The sequence below is a fragment of the Gossypium hirsutum genome, chromosome D08 (genome assembly GCF_007990345.1).
Source record: "Gossypium hirsutum isolate 1008001.06 chromosome D08, Gossypium_hirsutum_v2.1, whole genome shotgun sequence".
NCBI classification, from domain to species: domain Eukaryota; kingdom Viridiplantae; phylum Streptophyta; class Magnoliopsida; order Malvales; family Malvaceae; genus Gossypium; species Gossypium hirsutum.
Window position 1 is genome coordinate 46180873 of NC_053444.1, and position 20846 is coordinate 46201718.

Here is a 20846-nt window from a genome sequence, read left to right on the forward strand (position 1 = left end):
GGTCAAGCTTTTTTTGAGCTAGCGGAGGGACCAATTGGATATATACAATTAGGCTCCAGTGATTGCAATTATGTCCAGAAGCATCGTTTCGATAATTCGCAATTAGTTAATCATGGAGTCAATCCACAAGAAGTACTACGATTGAAAACTCCTTATTGTATACTTTTTACGAAAGCAATTCATCCAACTACTTTGTCCAATGGCCTCGTCATTTGTGTGTTACCCTTATATGATATCTTTGATTCCTTTGAGTTAAATTCGTTCACTCAATACAATCCTATTTTATCTCATTGTCACCATTATGTCTTCTTAATTATTAATATGATCACTATCAACAAATGACTGTGATAATTTGCTCGTTCGAGAACTAGCAACCCGTGGCCATGTTTTATATTTATCAATCCACACAATGCCAGTGAGATGATATCATTAACTATTTAATTGTGCTATTAATTCTACTGTTGCTAATAAAGCCATGCCATGCACAAGTCATATGCCCAACATATCGGCTATGGGCTGGATCATCTTTAGAGCATAAGCCTCCACTTATATCAAAGCACATAAGTTGCATATGCATGGTGAGTGGCTAACACAAGATTTAGGTAAATCACACCATGAGCGTCACAAGTGAATTATTTCACAAACGGATTCAAAATTAATTCATCTTGGGTCCAATCTAATATATCATTCTACCAGTGAATACATCTTTGTCTCTACTCGTGGATTCAATTGCTCCGATAGCCAAGACTAGTCATCTCGCCAATTAGAATTGTAGACGACATAATAGCCCTTTTTAATATTTGAATCAAATGCTCACTTTGATTCTTTTACGGGATTACAGACTCATTTAGATTATCTACTAAAGTAAGTTGTCTTTCTCGCAATGTAAATGTTTTTTACAATGCCATTTATCTTCAGTTTGAACTTTAGACAATCAATGAGCTAATATTTGCTTGTCACAATTTTGCTATGCATGTAAAATATAAAAGACATAATAGTGAAATGAGAAATTAAATTCATTTATTTATTTATCGTTCAAATAAATAGAAAATAGTTACATGTTTACTACAATATGGGAAGATTTCCCAACAGCTCGACCAAACAACTCGACCAATTTACAACAGAATCAAACAATAAAGATTCGAGTGAGCAACAAAAAGCAATAGGGGAGCAAAAGGTTGAAAAAATCCCTACAGAGAAATACACCTAGCAAATAAAGCTAAGGTGGTTTTACTAGACAATGCTTCTCAACGGCAACCACAACAACCGGATCTGGGGCTTCCTCCACCCAAAAGTAGTCCTCGCCTTGCAGTAATCCATCATGAGCCATTACATGTGCGGCCCTATTTCCGGATCGACCAATATACTGGAAACGACAGACCCTAAAGGCCTTAGAAAGCTCATTTGCTTTCCAAGTAAACGCATTGATCTCTAAAAAATCCTCAGCAATAAAAATAATTTTCCTAGTGACTAATCTGGTGATAGGGATGATGTGGATGAATGCAGAAGAGGATCGTTAAGTTTGTTCAAGTCACGGATTTGACTCAGGGCTCTAGACGTTCAGAAAGAAACTTGGATTTTGATACAACCTGAAACACAATCAAATCCAAGTTAGATAAAAGAATTAAAATAAATAACTAAGATAATTAAAATGAATAATAAATCATCGATTTGAACAATAAGGAAGAAAATAAAGAAGATAGATGAAAATATAGAACGTGGTATGTAGAAGTCCTAAAAAACCTTGGAAACATTAAGAATCCATAACCCCCTTCAAGCGACTAATTTCCCCACCAAGTTAGACAACTTGGCAAGAAAAAGTTAGAAGATGATCCCCACAATCTGAAAAAGACTGTTAAAACTTTTTTAAAAGAAACTTAAGAGAAATTCTTGAAAAGAAAAACTCAAAGAGAATTTATTAACTCAAAAAAGAATTTATTAACTCAAAAGATAAGTTGAATAATAAAGAATTGAATGATTTTTGTACAATGCAAAGGTCTATATATAGGCTAACTACATAAATCTAAATAAAACTATTAAGTATATTAGAACTCTAATTAATCTAAATAATAAGTAGTTTTAAACTAAACTTTCTTGTTGACATAAAACTTCTAAAAAACTTAAACTACTTAATAATTATTAAAAATTTGGAATAATAAAATAATAAAATGATAATAGCTGATAAATACAATATGGGCTCAAATATAATAAACACAATATGATTTAAACTTGAATTAAAAGCCCAAAACTCGTAATTTTCTTCATAATCCTGTCTAAAAATTCGTCTCACGCAGTCTTCAATAAAACAATCATAACTTGAATTCCCGAACTCAAAATTGAATGATTCAAAGTGCGTTTCGAAACTAGGAGATAGATCTTTGAATGCCATGTGGACATCTCAACCTAGAAATGCCTGGATCCTATCCAAAAAGTTGTTGGAAATCTTCTAATTTTCCAAGCTTGAAAATTGGTAGCTTCAATGAATGGAATTTAATAAATTTCACCCCATTCGTGCAAGTATCATTCCCCCTTTCCTCGAAAAGATTAGTCCTTAAATCTTGTTTTAAATTGAATCCTGATTTGATTTGCTTAGCCTTTAACACTGCTGTTGGGCCTTGAGGTAGTGTGAGCCCATCACATCCATGGGTCTAAAATTGGGCCTTAAGACTCACATCATCTAGAGTCCCCCTCTAAAATCATCGAAAGGGAACCTATTTCGAGGGCAAACTGTAGTCCATGGATCACTGCTAGTGCTTTGACGGCAAACACCGACGACACTGAGCTGGTAAGTCTACTACATGCTCCCAAATTTTGACCATATGCGTCATGAATAATAACCCCCGAGTATGCCTTCCTTTGTGCAAAGACAAACCCAACATCCACATTCACCTTAACAACATTCGATGGTGGAAGGGACCACTTGACGCTTGTGTTCTGGTTTGAACAAAGAGCACCAGAAGTCAAAGTAGCAAGCTCCGTGCAATAGCTACGTATGAAGACTACTAACTCCCCCACTCCCTGGTTTGTACCCTCATGCACTAACTTATTACGGGTATACCAAAGAGCCCAAATTGTAATTGCTATTTCCGATCGTTTAATCATAATGTAAGTGTCGAACACCCATAAGAGCCACTGATGGAAGTCCATTTGATCACTGTTTGTTGGGCTGGCATATTGCAAAATTGCCCAAACGTCTTTCACATAAGCACAAAAACAGAAGACGGGATTCAAATCCTCCACCGCTAACTGGCGTCTAGGACACTAGGGATCGTACGCAATTCTTTTGCCATATAAACATAACTTGGGTCTTGTTTAGTATTGCTTAAAAAATCAGTTTTAGCTTGAATAGTACTTTTGGGAGAAAAACTGTGCTAAACAAGTTGTTTTTTGTTGAAATTTTTGACAAAAAGGAGAAGCTAAAATTTTAGCTTTCCTCTACCAAAAGTACTTTTGGTGCTTAATTACTTTTTCACCTCTCCAACAACACGATACTTTTCCTTTTTTTTTCTTGGTGCTTAATTACAAATGTGTTAAAATCATTAATTAAAAATAAAAAATATTTTTAAAATAATAAAAATATGTTAAATCTAATTACAAATATTTAATAGTTATATTTAATTATTTAAAATATAGCTTATATATTCTAATTAAATTTTATAAATAATTAATATTTATTGCTTAAAAATATTTAAAATTTATATTTCATATATTAAAATATTAACAAAAATTTATAATAAATTATTTTTATATTCTTACTAAAATATAATAATATTAACTAATTTGAACATTATTTAAATACATATTTGTTACTTGATAATATCATGTTTAAAATGGACATTTTATTTCTCAAAAACACTTTTTAATAATAATGTTAAACACTCAAATCTTAAACCAAACTTTTTAAAAATAATTCTTAAAAACACCTTTTCACAACACTTTTTAAAAGTGTTTTTCAAAAATAATACTAAACTAGCCCTTAGTCAAGAGATAAGAACGCACAAATTTCCACATTGCAATATGGGCTTTTGCATCCAATTTTGAATCTTAGTTAAATTATTTTTTCAGATGAAAAAAAATTATTTGAACCATTAAAATTTTAATAATATTAACTTCACAACTCGTGTGACAACTCATATATATTTTAAAAATATTTTAAAATTTTAGAAAATTTCAAAATGATTCACAAAAGTTTTTAGAAAAATTATCCATATTAGTAATAAAGAAAATATAAAATTTAACAGTTGAGTCAATTTTTCATTAAAAAATATATTTTAATTAAAATTTGAAAGTTGAAGGTGAAAATAATAATAAGAAGAATTAAAGTTAAATTGATAAAAATAGGTAAATACTAATTTAGCTGGGTTGGGTTAATTTTATAATCACAGGTTTTAAATTTTCATTAAATTGTATTTAAGAAATTTTAAAACTAAATAATTCATGAGCAGAGCCTTGGGAGACTTTTATATTTGTTCTTACTTCGCGGGAGAGGTATTGGTTGTCTGACTTGGTTGGCTTAGCTTGTTTTAAGTCCAGCTAACGTTTATATTTTCCATTTTGTTTTAATATTTATATAATTTATAATTGAATTTAAATAAAACAATTTTAATTATATATTAACAGTTAAACAAATCATTTGGATGAGTTTGAGTGGGCTCAATCCAATCTAAGGTCTGAAAATTTTAAAATTACGACTCGATCCGACCCATGAACTAGTTGGTACCAATTAAAAACTCATATTATTTTTTAGAATAAAGGGTAAATTCTATCAACGGTCCCTAAATTTTGTTTAAAATTATATTTTAGTCATTCAACTCTCAAAAGTTGTATAATGATCACTAACATTATCGGGTTGTTATTTTTTGGTCGCTTATCCGTTAACTTTTGTTGCCCTCTAATGAAATGAAGATGGGACACATTATTTCAAAGGACTAATAACCAATTTGACCCTTAAACTGTAGATAAAATATCATTTTCATGGTTTAAGAATTTTTCTTAACAAAAAATTCTAATTTTTTTTAAATCATAAAAATCTAAATAGTTCTTAAAACTTAATTTTTAAAAAAATTAAATACAATCTTTTAAAAAGTCATAAAAATTTGAATTTGAATTGATTTAATAAAATTGAAATAGGTGCTTTTTTTAATTATTCGATTATTATTTGACTTGATATTTGGCATGAAAAGTTTCAAATTCATTATCAAAGTAAATAAAGGAGATATCTGGCTTTTTTTCATATAAATTAGTTCAAAAAATTATTTAGACATGATACTCAATTGTTTAAGGAAATAGTCGAAATTGGGAATGGGAGATCCGACTTTAAAGTCGGCAACAATGAAGTCGGCATCACCCGTTCTTATAGTTTTCTTTCCTTTCAGCTTTAAGATGGTATAATATCATAAATAGTCCTTGTAAGCTCATTAAAATTTCAATATAGTCCATCCACTTTGTAGGTTTAAAAGTAAATCATAACATTCGTCTTAAAAATTGTATTTTTTACATGTTTTGGATTTAATTAACAAGATTGTACTAAGGCTTACCTTAATGGAGATTGTTATCCTTAAGGGGAGAATATGTAACTGTCATAATTTTATTATCTCGTATTTGTTCAAAAATTATCAAAGGAAGAGATTGTTGACACATTTGAATGCAAGGAAAAATTCTATGATAGTTTATGTGATTGAAATAATGGCCACAACTCAGGCACTGTTTTATTATTGTACTTGCCTATTTTCAGAGTGTGGCAAATTTTAGAACAAAAGCATTGGACTATCTATTTTGAAGATACTTGGATGAGTTAGAGCCCAAAATATGAAGACCAATTGATTTACAATTGAAGACTTGAAGTTTGGTACTTACGGATCAAGTTTGGTTACTTGTGGAACAAGTAAAATCACTTTATATAGTTGAAAAGTTTCAATTACACCAAAATGCTTATGGAATTATTGTACCATGTTGATTTTTAACTTTAGTTTATAGAAAAGTGATTAGACTAAGACTCTATGTAAGCAAAACTTAAGTAGTATATAAACTTCAGTTTTATCTAGGTTAAAGAAAACTGAAAGATTAAGTAAAACACAAATTTATTCAAGTTAAGAATGTTTTATGTGGGCATTGTTTTTGCAAGCAATTAAGAGAGTTTCTTGTATTACAAAACTATGCTCTCGAGGGGGAAGCTTAGTGGGAGAGTGATGTTGTAACACCCCTTACCTGAGACCGTTTTCGGAGTCGAGCACGAGGCATTACTTAGCTTATCTTACTAATTCGAAGCATAAAAACTTGTTTTGAAAATTAATTTCACTATTTACAGCAATCTGTCCAATCGCGCAGTATTTACTAAATTAATTATAACTCGAGCTAAGGAGCTCTAAATTTAACTCCTTAAATTTTCCCTAAAACTAGACTCATATATCTATTTTACATAAAAGTTTTAGAATTTTTGATTCAGCCAATTAGTACAATTTATTAGTTAAAGTCTCTCCTGTTTCACCATTCGACTGTTCTGACCTCTTGTTACTAAAAATAAGTTTTCTCATTGTAGGATTTTCATATGGTGTTTCCACTTGTTCCTACAGAAAATAAACTCAATAAGGAATCTAGAAATATAAAATACAACTCATAACTATTTTTTTACCATTTTTAGTGATTTTCTAAACTCAGAATAGGGGACTCCAAAAATAGTTCTGACCGTGTCTCACTAAAATTCACATACCTTAAAATATAAAATTCCTTTTACTACACCGTTATTTTTCCATGAAAATACACTTAATAAGATTTCAATCTATATATCATTCACCTTCTAACTCATTATATAATATCCTAGGTGATTTTTCAAAGTCACGTCACTGTGCAGCCTGAATTCTGTTTCTTTGCAAAATTTTACCCCTTTCATGATTTCCATGCATAATGTATCACCTAGACTTTCATAACAACAAATACCTTCATACTTAACCATTTTAATAACCATTCATCATCAAATACTTACACCTCATTCTTTATCAAAATCATAATTACAAACATGCAAAATAACTAAGTCCCTATACATGCCATAACTCAAACGTGTTTCATCATAAAATACCGAGCAATTGTTCTTGATAGTGTAGACGATCTCCGACTTCTTTAGGATCCTTGAAGTAGCTTTGCAATACTAAAGAGAAAGAGAAATAAAAGAAGTAAGCATAAAGCTTAGTAAGTTTACTAGTAAATAAATAACAACATTAAACACAAATAATTAAACTCAAGTGTCTATATCTCTAGTTTACTTTTTAGTTAATCTCATTCTAGTTCTCTTGCTTATTTACTTGGAATACTTGTGTGCATAACTTACTCTTCTCTTGCTGCATCGTTGAATATCAATTGATAATATAATAAGTTCTTAACTCTTATAACTTACTTGAGCTTGTCATTTATGTTTTTAACTGAACTTTCCTGAACATGATTCGTTTATTAGCCCGTTGAGCTACATTGGAACAATAATGATACTCGGGTCTCTTCTGATAATAACATGCCAAAGCCATGTCCCAGACATGGTCTTACGGGGGACCTCTCATCTCGGTGCCAACGCCATGTCCCAGACATGGTCTTACATGGGACCTCTCATCTCGATGCCAATGCCATGTCCCAGACATGGTCTTACATGGGACCTCTTTACCCAAAATGTCATGACATTCGTATCCAGTACCATCCTTATGTATCAACGGGACTTTTTAATTTTAATTATCTATCATTTCATGCTTGGATAATCATCAAATAAATTCATAAAATAAATTCATAGTTGCTTGAAAATAGCAGCATTAATAATAATTATTGAAATATATCATTTATTTACTGTAAACTTACCTCGGTACCGAATATAGCCCAATTAACCAACTTAGTTTTCAACTTTATTCTTTCCTTTGTCTAACCTCGAGTTTCGTTCTTCTTGATTATGGAGCTTGGAAGCTTGAAAACCCTAACTATGGCTTCCCCCTTGCTGATTTCGTCCAAATGAAGAAGATGAGCACAATTTGCCATCTTTTTCCCTTTTAATTCATTTTAATTACTAGATTACCAAATTGCCCCTAACTTAAAATTTTCCTATTTCACTTATCTCATGTCCATTTTTGTCTACCAACTTAACCAATGGTCTAATTATCATATAAGGACCTCCAATTTAAAGTTTCATAACAATTGGACACCTCTAACATGTAGAACTCAACTTTTGCACTTTTACAATTTAGTTCTTTTGACTAAATTGAGTGCCCAAACGTCAAAATTTTAGAACGAAATTTTCATGAAATCATTTTGTGAAATCATAGACCATAAAAATATAATAAAAGTAAAATTTTCCTCATCGGATTTGTGGTCTCGAAACCACTGTTCCGATAATCTTAAATTTGGGCCATTACAGATGTAGTCTTTATACAACAGTGAGGTTGCTAAATTGGCGAGAGTTAGATCGATGTTAGGACTTAAATCATTGGATGTACTGTGAGAAAGATAGTGAATTATTGTTCTAGGCAAGGCCTCACAAACGTAGACTGAAGTCAAACTACATAAACAATCTTGATATCCATCTTTATGTTTTTGCACTTTTTATTTCGTGATTGAAACTGTAGCTATAGTTGCAAGCATTACTTCAGCCATAGTTTCTATTTGCTAAGCAAGTACCTTACGGTTCTACAATTTATTATAATATTGAATCCGAGAAACCCAATCGATGAAATCAAAACCCTTTTGATTAATTTTGAGGATATTATGTTGAAGCATGTATTAAGAGGCGTTAACCAGCATTAGTAGGCTACAATTATAATTTTATTTGATGACATTACCGACCTACTTGTATTAATCTTTTGCTTTATACAAATAATGATGTTATTAATAGATGATGATTATAACTGCGCTCTTTTTTTCACTCTTCAAAGCTTCTACTTCACCTTGGCCGAATTGCATCGCCTCCCTAATGTGGGGGGGGGGGGGGGGGCTTGGCCAAGAAGCTGTTCGATTCACGGCAAGGCCGGCTCGGACCAAGGTCCTCTGTATGCTGAAACAGGAAAGGAGTATATAAAGCTTTTAGCCAAGTAGTATTCTATGAGTAATTTTAGCCGCTTAGAATTATGGTCTTGAATATTACTGTTACTCACCATAAGCAATTAAGTTAGAAACTTCATTTCATTTATCATAAGTTAAAAATTAGATCCCTTGTACTGATTTTACTAATATAATTTTTCCACACGTTTACAAAGTAATCAAAAGATTAAACATTTAAGCTTGTAATTAATTAAAGTAACGGGACAACTACTCTTATGATGTTCCTTAATGACAGCCAAGTGCATGAATGTGTACACTCTTTTGTTTGGACAGTGATACTCAGATTTAGATATTCAAATATTTAAGATTAAATTTAAATCGTATTCTTGTATGATAATAATGTCATACGTAATTGTCACATGTTTTGTCTAAATTAAAATTTAGGCTTTAAATTTTATTTAAAAATATTTGTATTTATAAATAATTAATATGAACACTTTTTTTTAAATAGCTGGAATGCATTAAATGGGATTGAAAAATAAAATCCAAAAAAACACAACTAAACAAGTGAACTGAAACCACAGAAATGATTAAAATAAAGAAAATGCCTAAAAACAGGCTAAATTATAAAAATAAATGTCATTTTTTTTAAAAACTTACAGAAATAGGCTGAATTTTTGAAAATTTACGGGAATAGGTTGATTTAGGTAAAATGCTTCTAGCTGGAATTCGATATTTAAAATATTCGTATTTACACCAATCGTATATTCGAATTTTATTTTACAAATCGATTAAAAATCGAAACTTGGAGTACTCTATTCAGATGCAGAACTAGTTTTAAATACTTATCCAGTATATTATTTTTGACGAGATGGGTTCTGAAAAAATATCTGAAGAATCCCAGGATATCTGAAATGATTCTAAAAAAATGCCCCGGATAGTGGGGGTTGAAATTTGTAGAGAAAAAACGCTGAAATGATTCAGTACTTCGCTGACAGTGCGTCCTGCTTGGAGCGTTTTTTCTCTACAAATTTCCTATCCGAGACATTTTTTTAGAATCAAATATGAGGTTATCCCTTGGGCTATAAATGTAACATATTTCATCCTCTAGTGACGTAAGCCAAGGAAATAAAATTTGAAGAAGTTCAGAAAAATAGAAGTTCGCATGGAAGGCATAAGTTGGAGCAATGATACTATTTGTATAAAAAGTAACCATAAGCATTTATTTTTTGTGTTAATATTTATTTGAAGCATTATATTTTTTGCATAATGTTTTTGTTTCGAACTTCTCTATACAGATAATTTGGTTAAAAACGAGTGGACGGATTAATGCTATTATTTATTACGATGGTGAGGTCCGTGACACCGAGAAGAACATGATTTTTTTTATCGGAGAACACAGCACGACTGGCTTTTAACCAGAACATAGAGTTACCATGTAACACCTTATACCCAGCCCAGTCGTTGAGCCCGAATATCAGGATGTCACACCACCGTCTCATGTTGTACACAACGAATAAAAGCTCATCTTAAACGAAGACACCTTCCACAATATCATTCGTAAAGGTTTTAAGTCGATCTTACTCTTTAGTTATCATTGTTACGTGCTAATCATATGTCAAATAGTCTTATACTAATAATTAAACTTGCATAGGGTTCATTTAGAAAAATTTTCCAAGCAAGTACGTAGGTATCATTACTAGGACAAGGGTATCAATATTTTCCTAGCACGATATAGATACCGTTTGTAAAATCGGTACCAAATCAGTATTTTTTTTCTTGTCTAAAATCAAAGTCTCGAAAAATATTAGTACCTTTGCAAAAGTATTGATAAAATTACCCCGAGTATCGATACTCGTGATATGGTATTGATGCCAATCTACGATTTTGACTTCCTGCACATTTCAAAATCACAGAGGTATCGTTTTAAAAACACGAATATCGATACCTCTACTCTAGACCAGAAAATACAACATACTTGAGCATAAAATTCATTCTAACTTGTACCAATTCATCATGCTATCATATCCTCATCAAATAAACATCAAAACGACCATAGTAGTAGTCTCAAACATCAAAAGTAAGACCGAGCAATAATCAACGTAATACGAAATGAATCTTATAAACTTAGGAACAATTAATCTACGGAAGCATCCAAAACATCATGGTAAATACCAACAAAAGTCTACCACATTGCCTTATTCCTAAAACATAAAAAAATAACAATAACACCTACGAAATCATGGAAATGGACTTGCTTGGATCACCCTTTGGAACCACTCTGCTCACATCGACACTTCACTACTCTGCAAGGGTTTTAAGAAAGGAGTGAGTGAGCTTAACAAGCTTAATGAATGCCTAGAATAACTACCATGCAAACAATTCATCAAGCATCAACGAAACAACCATATATCACAACCTCAACAGTTCCAAAACTAGTGTCATAATATACTTACTCGTGCATTATTTTCTAGTTCTTTTACATGGTAAACATATTCACTTTTAAGCATATATCCTATTATACATATAATCACCTAACATCCAGGTATATATCACAATATTCATATAACCACATAACATTTAAGCATATATCACATTACTCGTATAATCACATAACATTCAAGCATATATCATAATATACATATAATCTCATAACATTTAAGCATATATCATAATACTCAAAACATGTTTATAGATAAATTGACACTTGATCTATGAAACGTAAAAGTGAGCTCTATCATCACTCATCGGATACACGGATCTCCAACTCACCACATAGACTTATAGAGTCAAACATGTCTCAGTTCTTTGTTGGATTTGGGTGATTTGGAACTGGGCAAGGAGTTTTCCTCGAGGATGACTTCTCGAATTGCTAGATCCTTGTATGGTGTCTATTCAAACTATATTAACGTTATAAAAACATTATTCATATATATACTACTAAATACAAAATCGACTACATTAAGATTATATAGTTCAAATTTAAATAAATGCATACCTCTGTTTCCGGTCGTTAAAGCTCAATAGGTAATCCTACATGACTCGGCTCATGGTTACACCTATTTAAATAACTTAGCATAATCATTTTAATTTAAATAAATTTTATCATGGTAATATCTACTGAATTTTACCCTTTTACGAGTGAGAATGTATACGGGTAGTTCGTTCAATGATGTAAAAATGGAAATCGATACCGAGCCCATGATTGCAGTAGTAAAAGACAACCACCAATTTTGAATTTTCCTGGTTGCGTCACATGACACATCTCCCGGTACAATGTCGCTAACACGGCGGACCTCTAACTGAGTTCGCCTGCTTTTCTAAAATAGACGAGTTTCAGCAACTACCTTAAATGGATGAGATTTCATGACTTATCCGGCATCAAGATACCCCCGATGATCTAAAGGATGTACGCCTGAGCGTATCGTTCTCTTTCGATTTCAGTCGAATCTTCAATCAGTCCCGCGAAAGTTCTTCGTAACCAAGCCATTTTGATCCAACCTCTGTAAATCGTCTCTGGAGCCAAACCCAAAAGATCACTACATATAGCTATCAGTAGACTGAACAGACTCGGTGACTACCGACCCATCCACCAGTAACCCCAACTGTAAATGCACGTCCTCCAAAGTGATAGTACACTCGCTACATGAAAGATGAAATGTGTGCGTCTCGTCTACCTCTCCACCAACACGCTTACAAATGTCGGGTCCAACTTACACCCCTGGCCTACAAGGGCCACGTGCTAAAAATCGGCTTCCCTCAAGTATGGTTTGGTCAGCGGTGATGGAGGACTGGGTAGATTATGAATATACATTGTAAAATTCGATCTTTCGCCTATTTACTTAAAAAATATAAAAATATTAAGTTAAAATATAAAATGAAATAAAAAAAGTAAACAAAATTGAAATTTATTAAAATTTATTCTTACCATTTGCAATTGATTGATGGAAATGTGCTTGTCATCAAGACGGATTAGAGACCAAACCATTGCTAATTATATAGAGCACGGATTAATTTTTAATAAAAAATATTTTTTGAAAATATTAATAAAAAAATCTAATTTAGATAGAAATAGAATTTTAGTAATAAATTTAAGAAAGAATTTGAGAGATTTTTTAGAGTAGTTTTAGAAATTTGAAAGATTTTTTACAGAATGTTGTGAGAAATTAGAAGGGGGTTTATAGTTTTTTTTACCGTTGGGAGGGTAATGGCTATTTAAAATAGTCGTTAGAAATGTAGCTATTAGGGGGAGGAATGTGCTGTGCTGGACGCACTTTTCATTAACGCTTCCAGTTAGAAGCGTTTTACTGGTCACATGCAGAAAGCGCTTCCAGCTGGAAGAGTTTTCCTGAGTTTCCCCTGAAAATGTTTCCAGCTGAAAACCTTTTACCTAAATCATCCCATTCTCATAAATTTTAAAACATTCAGCCTATTTTCGTAATTTTTAAAAAAAATTGACATTTTTTGGTATTTTAGTCCTAAAAAAAAATCCCTTTTCGGTTGAACCAAAGCTTCCAACCTTTGAACGAGTCCATTCTCCTTCCCTTCAATCTTAAAATAATTCTATAGCAAGCGTTCATTTGGTAAATCCGACCGTCTCCGCACAGATTTGGTAAATCAGAGGACCAATTGACTAAAAAAGCCCATTTCTAAAAACAATTACGGAAATAAGCTACTTTTTTAAAAAAATAACGGGAATGGTCCGATTTTACTAAAACACACTGACCTGGCGTCGTTTTCAGGGGAAAGTCAGAAAAGCACATCAAACTCAACGCTTTTTTCCCCTCTGACCTATAAAATGCATCCAGGTCAGCACGTTTTATTAAAGCGCTTCTAGGTCAACACTCTTTTGCCTGTGTTCCAACGACTAAATTTTCAAAAAAATGCTATTTTTTTAAAAATAAAATTATAAAAATAAGCTAATTTTTTGAAAATTTACAAGAATGGGCCTTTATATAGACCCAAAGTGGCAACACTATTTTTTTTTTTAGTTTTTTGGTGCCATCAATCAATATGAAAATAAAACTTACAAAACAGGCTTTTATATAAACTCAAAGTCTCATTTCCCTTTTTTTCTAAAGTAATGTGAGATGTAAGATATGTGTATATATAGACTCATAAATAGGTTTGTTCTTTTAAGTAACAACATAAGATTATATGTTACACTATATTTTATAATTTTTTTACTTATAGAGTTTAAATTTTTTACAAAAAGTTAACATTTGTTACATTATAAATAAAATTTTTAAACTCTATAAATAAAAAAATTTATAAAATATAAAATAATGTGGGATTTGATCCCTTCTTGTTTGAAGATTACCAAATGGGTTTGAAATAAAGGTGCTTGGGGGATGCATGGAAGATTATATAGTATTTTCCATTAATGCATTCTTGTTTTGTTGCATTTTTTTAAAGTAATTTCATTTTATATACTTCAATACGAATATTATTAGATATTCACTCAAAAGCTTACATAAATTTATTTACTGAACACTAAAATTTGATGCAAACAATTAATATAATGTGTATGTATGAAACTATTAATGAATTGATTCATATACATCTGTTTTCTTTTCAAACGAATAAAAGTTATATTGAAACAAAATTTATTTACATATCAAGAATTTTATACATATGTAATATAAAAAATTGATTATGAAGTTGTCTATTCTTATGTATTTAAGGTAAATTTTTTATCACTTAATTATAAAATGTTATAAAATAGTCATTTAATTATGTTTTTTTTGAATTATTTGTTTATGAAAAGTTACAAAATTGTTATTCAAACTATTCAAATTTGTCTTCTTCTTTTTTTTTTTGTTACATACCTCAAAATTCAAGATAATTACTAATAGTTGAGTGATCATTTTGTAAGTTTTTATAATTCGATAGCCAAAAAATCATAGTTAAGTGACTACAAATGTAATTTAATCTAGATATAAAAATATGAAAAATAATTATTTATATTTTACGAATATTATATATTTTTATAAAAAAACTTATTTAACATAATTATATACTAATTTTAAATAGATTATCTATCTAGTTGAAATACATCTAAAATAAATTTACCAGCATTCATTAGGTGATAGAAATTAAATTAAAATTAGTATTAAAAAATTAATGAGTATAATAAAATATTAAAAAATAAAAATTTAAAAAAAGATAAATCAATTTTTTAAAATTACAAAAAAGTGTACTATTTGAGTACCAAATACTCACCATTTATTTATTAATTAAACATTCATAACATAAAATAAAACAAATAAAAAAATTAAAAGTATAACTTCTAAATTGAAATAATGGAAAATTATTTTAAAAATAGAATTGCATGGATATTAACTTCAAACATTTAAAATTGAATAGAAGATTATTGCATATACAAGTTTCATATGTGCAATTTGTTCTTCTTTTTCTTTCTTTATTGTGGTCGTTTTGTATATGCTAACAATTCTAAAATGCAACAAGATTACAGATCTCAAAAGGTAATTTTATAATATGAGAAAAGTTAACAAAATATAGAAAAAATAGAAATTGTTTTGTAAAAAAATTATAAAATATAGTGTAACCTTTAATCTTATATTGTTAGTTAAAAGAGGAACGAATTTCACATTGTCTAGGAACAAGCTGCAAACCTTTTCATGAGTCTATATTATATCTCATATTCCATATTGTTTAAGAAAATAAATGAAATGAGACTTTAGATCTATATAAAAACATGTTTTGTAAGTTTTATTTCCATATTAATTGATGACACCAAAAAATTAAAAAAAAAGTTCTACCAATTTGGGTCTATATAAAAGTCGATTCTTGTCATTTTTAAAAATTGACATATTTTTGTATTTTTTTTAAAAATGACATTTTTTTAAAATTTAATTGTTGAAACACGGATAAAAAAGTGCTGACCTAAAAATACTTTAATAAAGCGTGCTGACCTGGACATGTTTTACAGGTCAGCGGGAAAAAAGCGTTGAGCTAACTTGGATGCATTTTATTACAAGTCAGGGGGAAAACATACTGAGCTAGATGTGTCTTTCTGACTTTGCGCTAAAAAACGTAACCAGCTTAACCCGTTTTAATAAAACCGGATCATTCCCATTATTTTAAAAAAATAGCACATTTTCGTAATTTTTTTAGAAATGGGCATTTTCTCATCAATTGGTCAAATCATAGACTAACTTCCTCCTTACCTCTTTCCTCCACCATCAATGGTTAAACATGCATACCCATCATCTTCACGCAGTGATAAGGGAATCTAAGCCATCCCCCTTCTTGCGACCTGTCCTTATCCGGTGGCTAAGTCAGCAGATCCAACCCTCTTCTATCTTCTTCCATAGAGGCACCGACCGATTCTTGCAGTCGTTCCATCAGATAAGTTGTTTCGCCTCTTTTTAACCCTTCCTTTGCAATCGAATGTGCCAATCCGTTTGCTGACCTTGATAAATTTCTGAACAAGCAATTTCCAAAGTTTGTGATTCTCTGTTTTGCATCTGAGATATAGACTCTTAGGACCGACCTGTCATCGCTCGTACTATGCATTTTCTTTACTATGGTTAGTGCGTCGCCTTCCACCACCACCACCTCCCTTAGGTTCATATCAATTCCCATCTCAATTGCTTGTAGGCACGCCAACGCTTCTGCCGCAAAGGGATTAGGTATATTTTTGTTCATTACTGTTCTCGACCCTATCATCTTCCCCTCCGAATTTCTGCACACTAACCCTGAGCTTGAGGTCTTAGATCGCTCGTTAAATGCCGCATCAAAAATTAATTTTTAACATAGGTGGTTCCAGTGGCCTCCATCGCTCTATTTCAATCCATCGGCCAGGTAATTTTCGATTCACTGCTTCTAACTCCCCTATGTATAAATATATGAACTGCGAGGTTTCAGGGGCTGATTGGTGTTCCCTTCATGCAAGGCTTTGTTTCTGGCAGCCCAAATGGCCCAGATGGCACACACCACCATTCGTCGCTGCTCAACTGAGGTATTAGACACCATCGATGACATCCATTGTCTGTACTCCCCATTTGACATCCCCTGGATCCCCTGTTTTGCTAACCTGTTCCACATTTCTTTCACAGTAGCACAATCTCTGAATTCCTCATATTATTTTAATTTTTAAATAAAAATTGTATTATTTAATATTTAGTAATTATATATTTATTAGATTTGTAAATATAAATAACTTAACATTCTTTTTAATATTTATAATAATGTATTATAAATATTTAGTTTCCATATTATACAAATTAGGTAAAAAATAATTATTTAATACACTAATAATTGAATATTTTAATTGTATAGGCCCATTTTTGCCCGGCCCGCTAGAGAAACAAAACAAATAAAAAATAAATAAAAGGCCCAAAGCCCAATATGGCCCAAACCCAATGAAAACTAGGGTTTCAGAACCCTAGTCCTTCCTCCAGCGTCGCGCCACCTGCTGCCATGTGCGTTTGACACCCCTGCCACCGCTGCACAGTCACCTGCAAACACGCAACAAGAAAAAGCAGAAGCAGACAAGACAAAACAATAGCAAAGATTGAATTTTCATTTTCTTTTCTTTCGGCTATAAAGCCGAACATATTGTAAAGGAAAAAAGGGGGGGAGATGTTGTATGAAAAGATTGGAAAAATAAAAACAAAAACTTTGAGGTGGTTATTGTCCCTTTTTTTAATCTGTTATCTTGTTTTATTTTTAATTTTTTTCATTTCTAAGTACAAAAAAATAAAAGAAAGGAAAGGGGGTTTACCTGTGCCGCGCCAGAGGAGGAGAAGCCGAACGGTTTCCCTTCGGTTTTAGGGTTCGTGGCCACCTTTCAAAAGATTCAGCCTTGAATCCGAGTTCTAGGGGTGACGAGCTTTAAGCAGGGCTAAGAAAGGCCCGATTTTTCACCTTCGGCCGCCGCTTGCGGCGGACCTACGGCGGAGGTGTGCCGGAGCCCTCGATCGGAGACCTAGGCTGGTCTTAGGAGGGAAGGCCGAGAGCTCTCTGTTTTTTTTCTGAAAAACAAAGGGGAAATGAGCATTGTTTGAAAAATTTTAGTGTTTATACTATTACAAAACGACACCGTTTCGTTCAGGGTTTTTTAGGGCTAAAACTGCGCAGTTCTGCGCGACCCGTGTGCGATCCGACCCATTTACCTGGAGGATCCGCGTGTTTTGTGACTAGGGTATAATTTCTACCCTAGTCCTTCCGCTTTTCTTTGTGGTTTCAATTAAGTACTCTTTACTTTTTTCAAATTTATCCCACAGCGCTTCGCGCTTGCAGTTTAGTCACTATTTAAACGGGGCCATTTTGGAGGGGAAGGGAAAATTTCCCTTTTAATCCCTCTATGTTATGTGCGCGTTCAGAAAGATCCCCCCTTTTTATTTTATTTGCAGATTCCCCCCAAAGTTCTGTTTTCAATTCAAATTAGTCCCTTTTAGTTATATTGTTGCTATTAAATTAATTAATTTTAATAATGTTATCATTATTTTTACTATTATTATTATGTTTAATACTGTTATTACTATTACTATTATTTTTTTATTTTTATATTTTTACTACTACTATTATTATTATTATTACTCTTATTTATCTATTTACTATTATTATATGTTTATTAATGCATGATTATTTATTGTATTTCTTATTTATTATTATTATCACCATGTATTTATATATACTTTTTGATCCCAAGCTTCATTATATATACATGTACACACACATGTTTGTCCTTTTTTATGTTTTATATTTCTATATATATACATATATACGTACATATTTTATAACCCACACATATATATCTTTTGTATTTTTTCTTTTTAATTTCGAAATACATATATACATATATTTTTAATATACATTCATGTGTACATTTTACATTTCATATGTTTTACCTATTTTATAACTTCAAAATACATTTATATACATGCATGTGTATTTTATGACAGGTACATATATACATACTTACTTATATATATTTTATATATTTTATAATTTATATATACATATATTTATATCTATATACATATTTTCTAACTTTTTATGAGTATATATATATTTATATGTACGTACTTATATATTTTTTATACTTTCTAATTTGTATATACATATTTACATCCATATTTTTTAATATATTCTAAACACATATATAAATTATAATTATTTGCTTGTTTATATATTTTTTATTATTTTTAAACTTGGATGTATACATACATATATATCTTTTCACATTTTTTATAATTTTATTCATTTTCTTTCTTTATTTACTTATTTACGTTTTCATCATTATTTTAAAAAAGGGAATGTTTTAATTTTATTCGCTTATATGCTTGTTATCTTGTATGTTATTGATTTGTCATTTTTATTGATCTTATCTTTGTTGCTATTGCTCGTATTATTTTTGCATCATCGTATTTATTATTGTTTTGTTATGCATATTAACACCATGCATCAAAAGGAAATTTTAAATAAGGCAATATTTTGCATTTGAAAATTCGAGAAAGCGTGCCCTAACGTGCTGGGTTTCGATTTCTCATTTGACCAAATAGCCAAATATCCTCTTAAAACTTCAAAGTATGAATTTCTGAAACCATAAGGTGATCTTGGTTTTGAGGGTTTCAAGTATCATATCCTAACGTGCTGGACGTGATATTCCTTCAGAACAAGAGAATCTTAAATTTCAATCCATGTTATTCAAGTTTTTTTTAGGATCGTATTTTTAAAACTCTTCAAAGTTTTCAATCTTCGACATTAAGATACTAATTAATCAACTAGGTACCAATTTTTGGGCGTTACGAGGGTGCTAATCATTCCTCGTACGTAACGACTCTCGAACCTATTTCTCTGAATTTCGCAGACTAAAAGCATTGTTTTAATAAATCTAAACCGTTTATTAAAAACAACCGTTTTACGAGGTGACCCGATCACACCTCATCAAAAAAGATTGGTGGTGACTCCCATTTTCATTTTATTTTCAAAATCCAAGTCGACCCCGTTTTACAAAAAAAATGGTGTCAACAGATTGGCGACTCCGTTGGGGACCCAAAATAAGAGAGTCAGGCCACGAGTTGATTACTTTTTGTCTTTTTGTCGAAAATTGAAAACTTAATTTAAGTATACGATCCTTTCGTTGCATTTCATTCGTTTTTATTACGATATTCATCATTGTGGTTTATAATTGCCGTGTTGGTTTAAGTTTTGGTATATTTCTGCACATTGCATCGCATGACCTCTCGATTATACCCTTTTAAGTGGGAGTGGGAAGCTACACCTTCGTGAGGTTTTCACCTCTGCATGGGATAGTGGATCGCTTTCGGGATATATCCGTACCTATGTCTTCGTGAGATTTTCATCTTCGCATGGCCGTAGGGAAATGTATTCCCCTGAACTGAACTCGGTCTATATGAGCCTATAATGGGTGAGGATCGAGGAATCTGCTAGTTCGGGTACCTTTACTTTAGAGCGAAACCACATATAGTGAACCCTAAGAGCCCGCCTTATGTAGAACCATACCAAACCCTAATGGTCACCTGAATAGATGCTCTAATTGTTTCTTTCTTGCTTGCTTTTGCTTTGTACAAACTTTTTTTGTTTTACTTATGATTGCATTGCATTTTCATCATAAAAAAGAGGTGTTGATTCACGTTTAGTTACTAAATAGAGAGCTTGTCATGGAAAATAGATTTCTTGATAAAGTGGAAGACAATGCGGTCGTCCGAATATGGTCTAAGAAAACGTAACGAGGGAAGGGTGATAGTCTGATGAATGAGTACACGACCTTGCTTCGTTGCCTGAGGATTCAAGCTGACAAAGATTATTCGAAAGTCGTCGAACTTTTTCAAAGAAGCTAACGAGCA

At 31.5% G+C, this 20846-nt stretch overlaps 1 protein-coding gene and 1 long non-coding RNA gene across 3 annotated transcripts; one reads left to right on the plus strand and one right to left on the minus strand.

Moving 5' to 3' along the window:
• Positions 1 to 1219: 1219 nt before the first annotated feature.
• On the minus strand, positions 1220 to 3147 carry LOC107906894 (uncharacterized). Its single transcript, XM_016834045.1, has 2 exons — positions 2712 to 3147; positions 1220 to 1431 (listed from the first exon to the last, which is right to left on the minus strand). Exons 1-2 carry the CDS (start codon positions 3145 to 3147, stop codon positions 1220 to 1222), a joined length of 648 nt encoding a protein of 215 aa, XP_016689534.1.
• Positions 3148 to 15928: 12781 nt separating this feature from the next.
• Positions 15929 to 17662, plus strand: LOC107910149 (uncharacterized). Of its 2 annotated transcripts, XR_001687493.2 has the most exons (3): positions 16040 to 16833; positions 16925 to 16990; positions 17311 to 17662. It is a non-coding gene; the product is annotated as an uncharacterized lncRNA (long non-coding RNA). The 2 variants fall into 2 exon arrangements; XR_001687490.2 differs by having other exon boundaries at positions 15929 to 16833; positions 16925 to 17662.
• The last annotated feature ends 3184 nt before the right edge of the window (positions 17663 to 20846 follow it).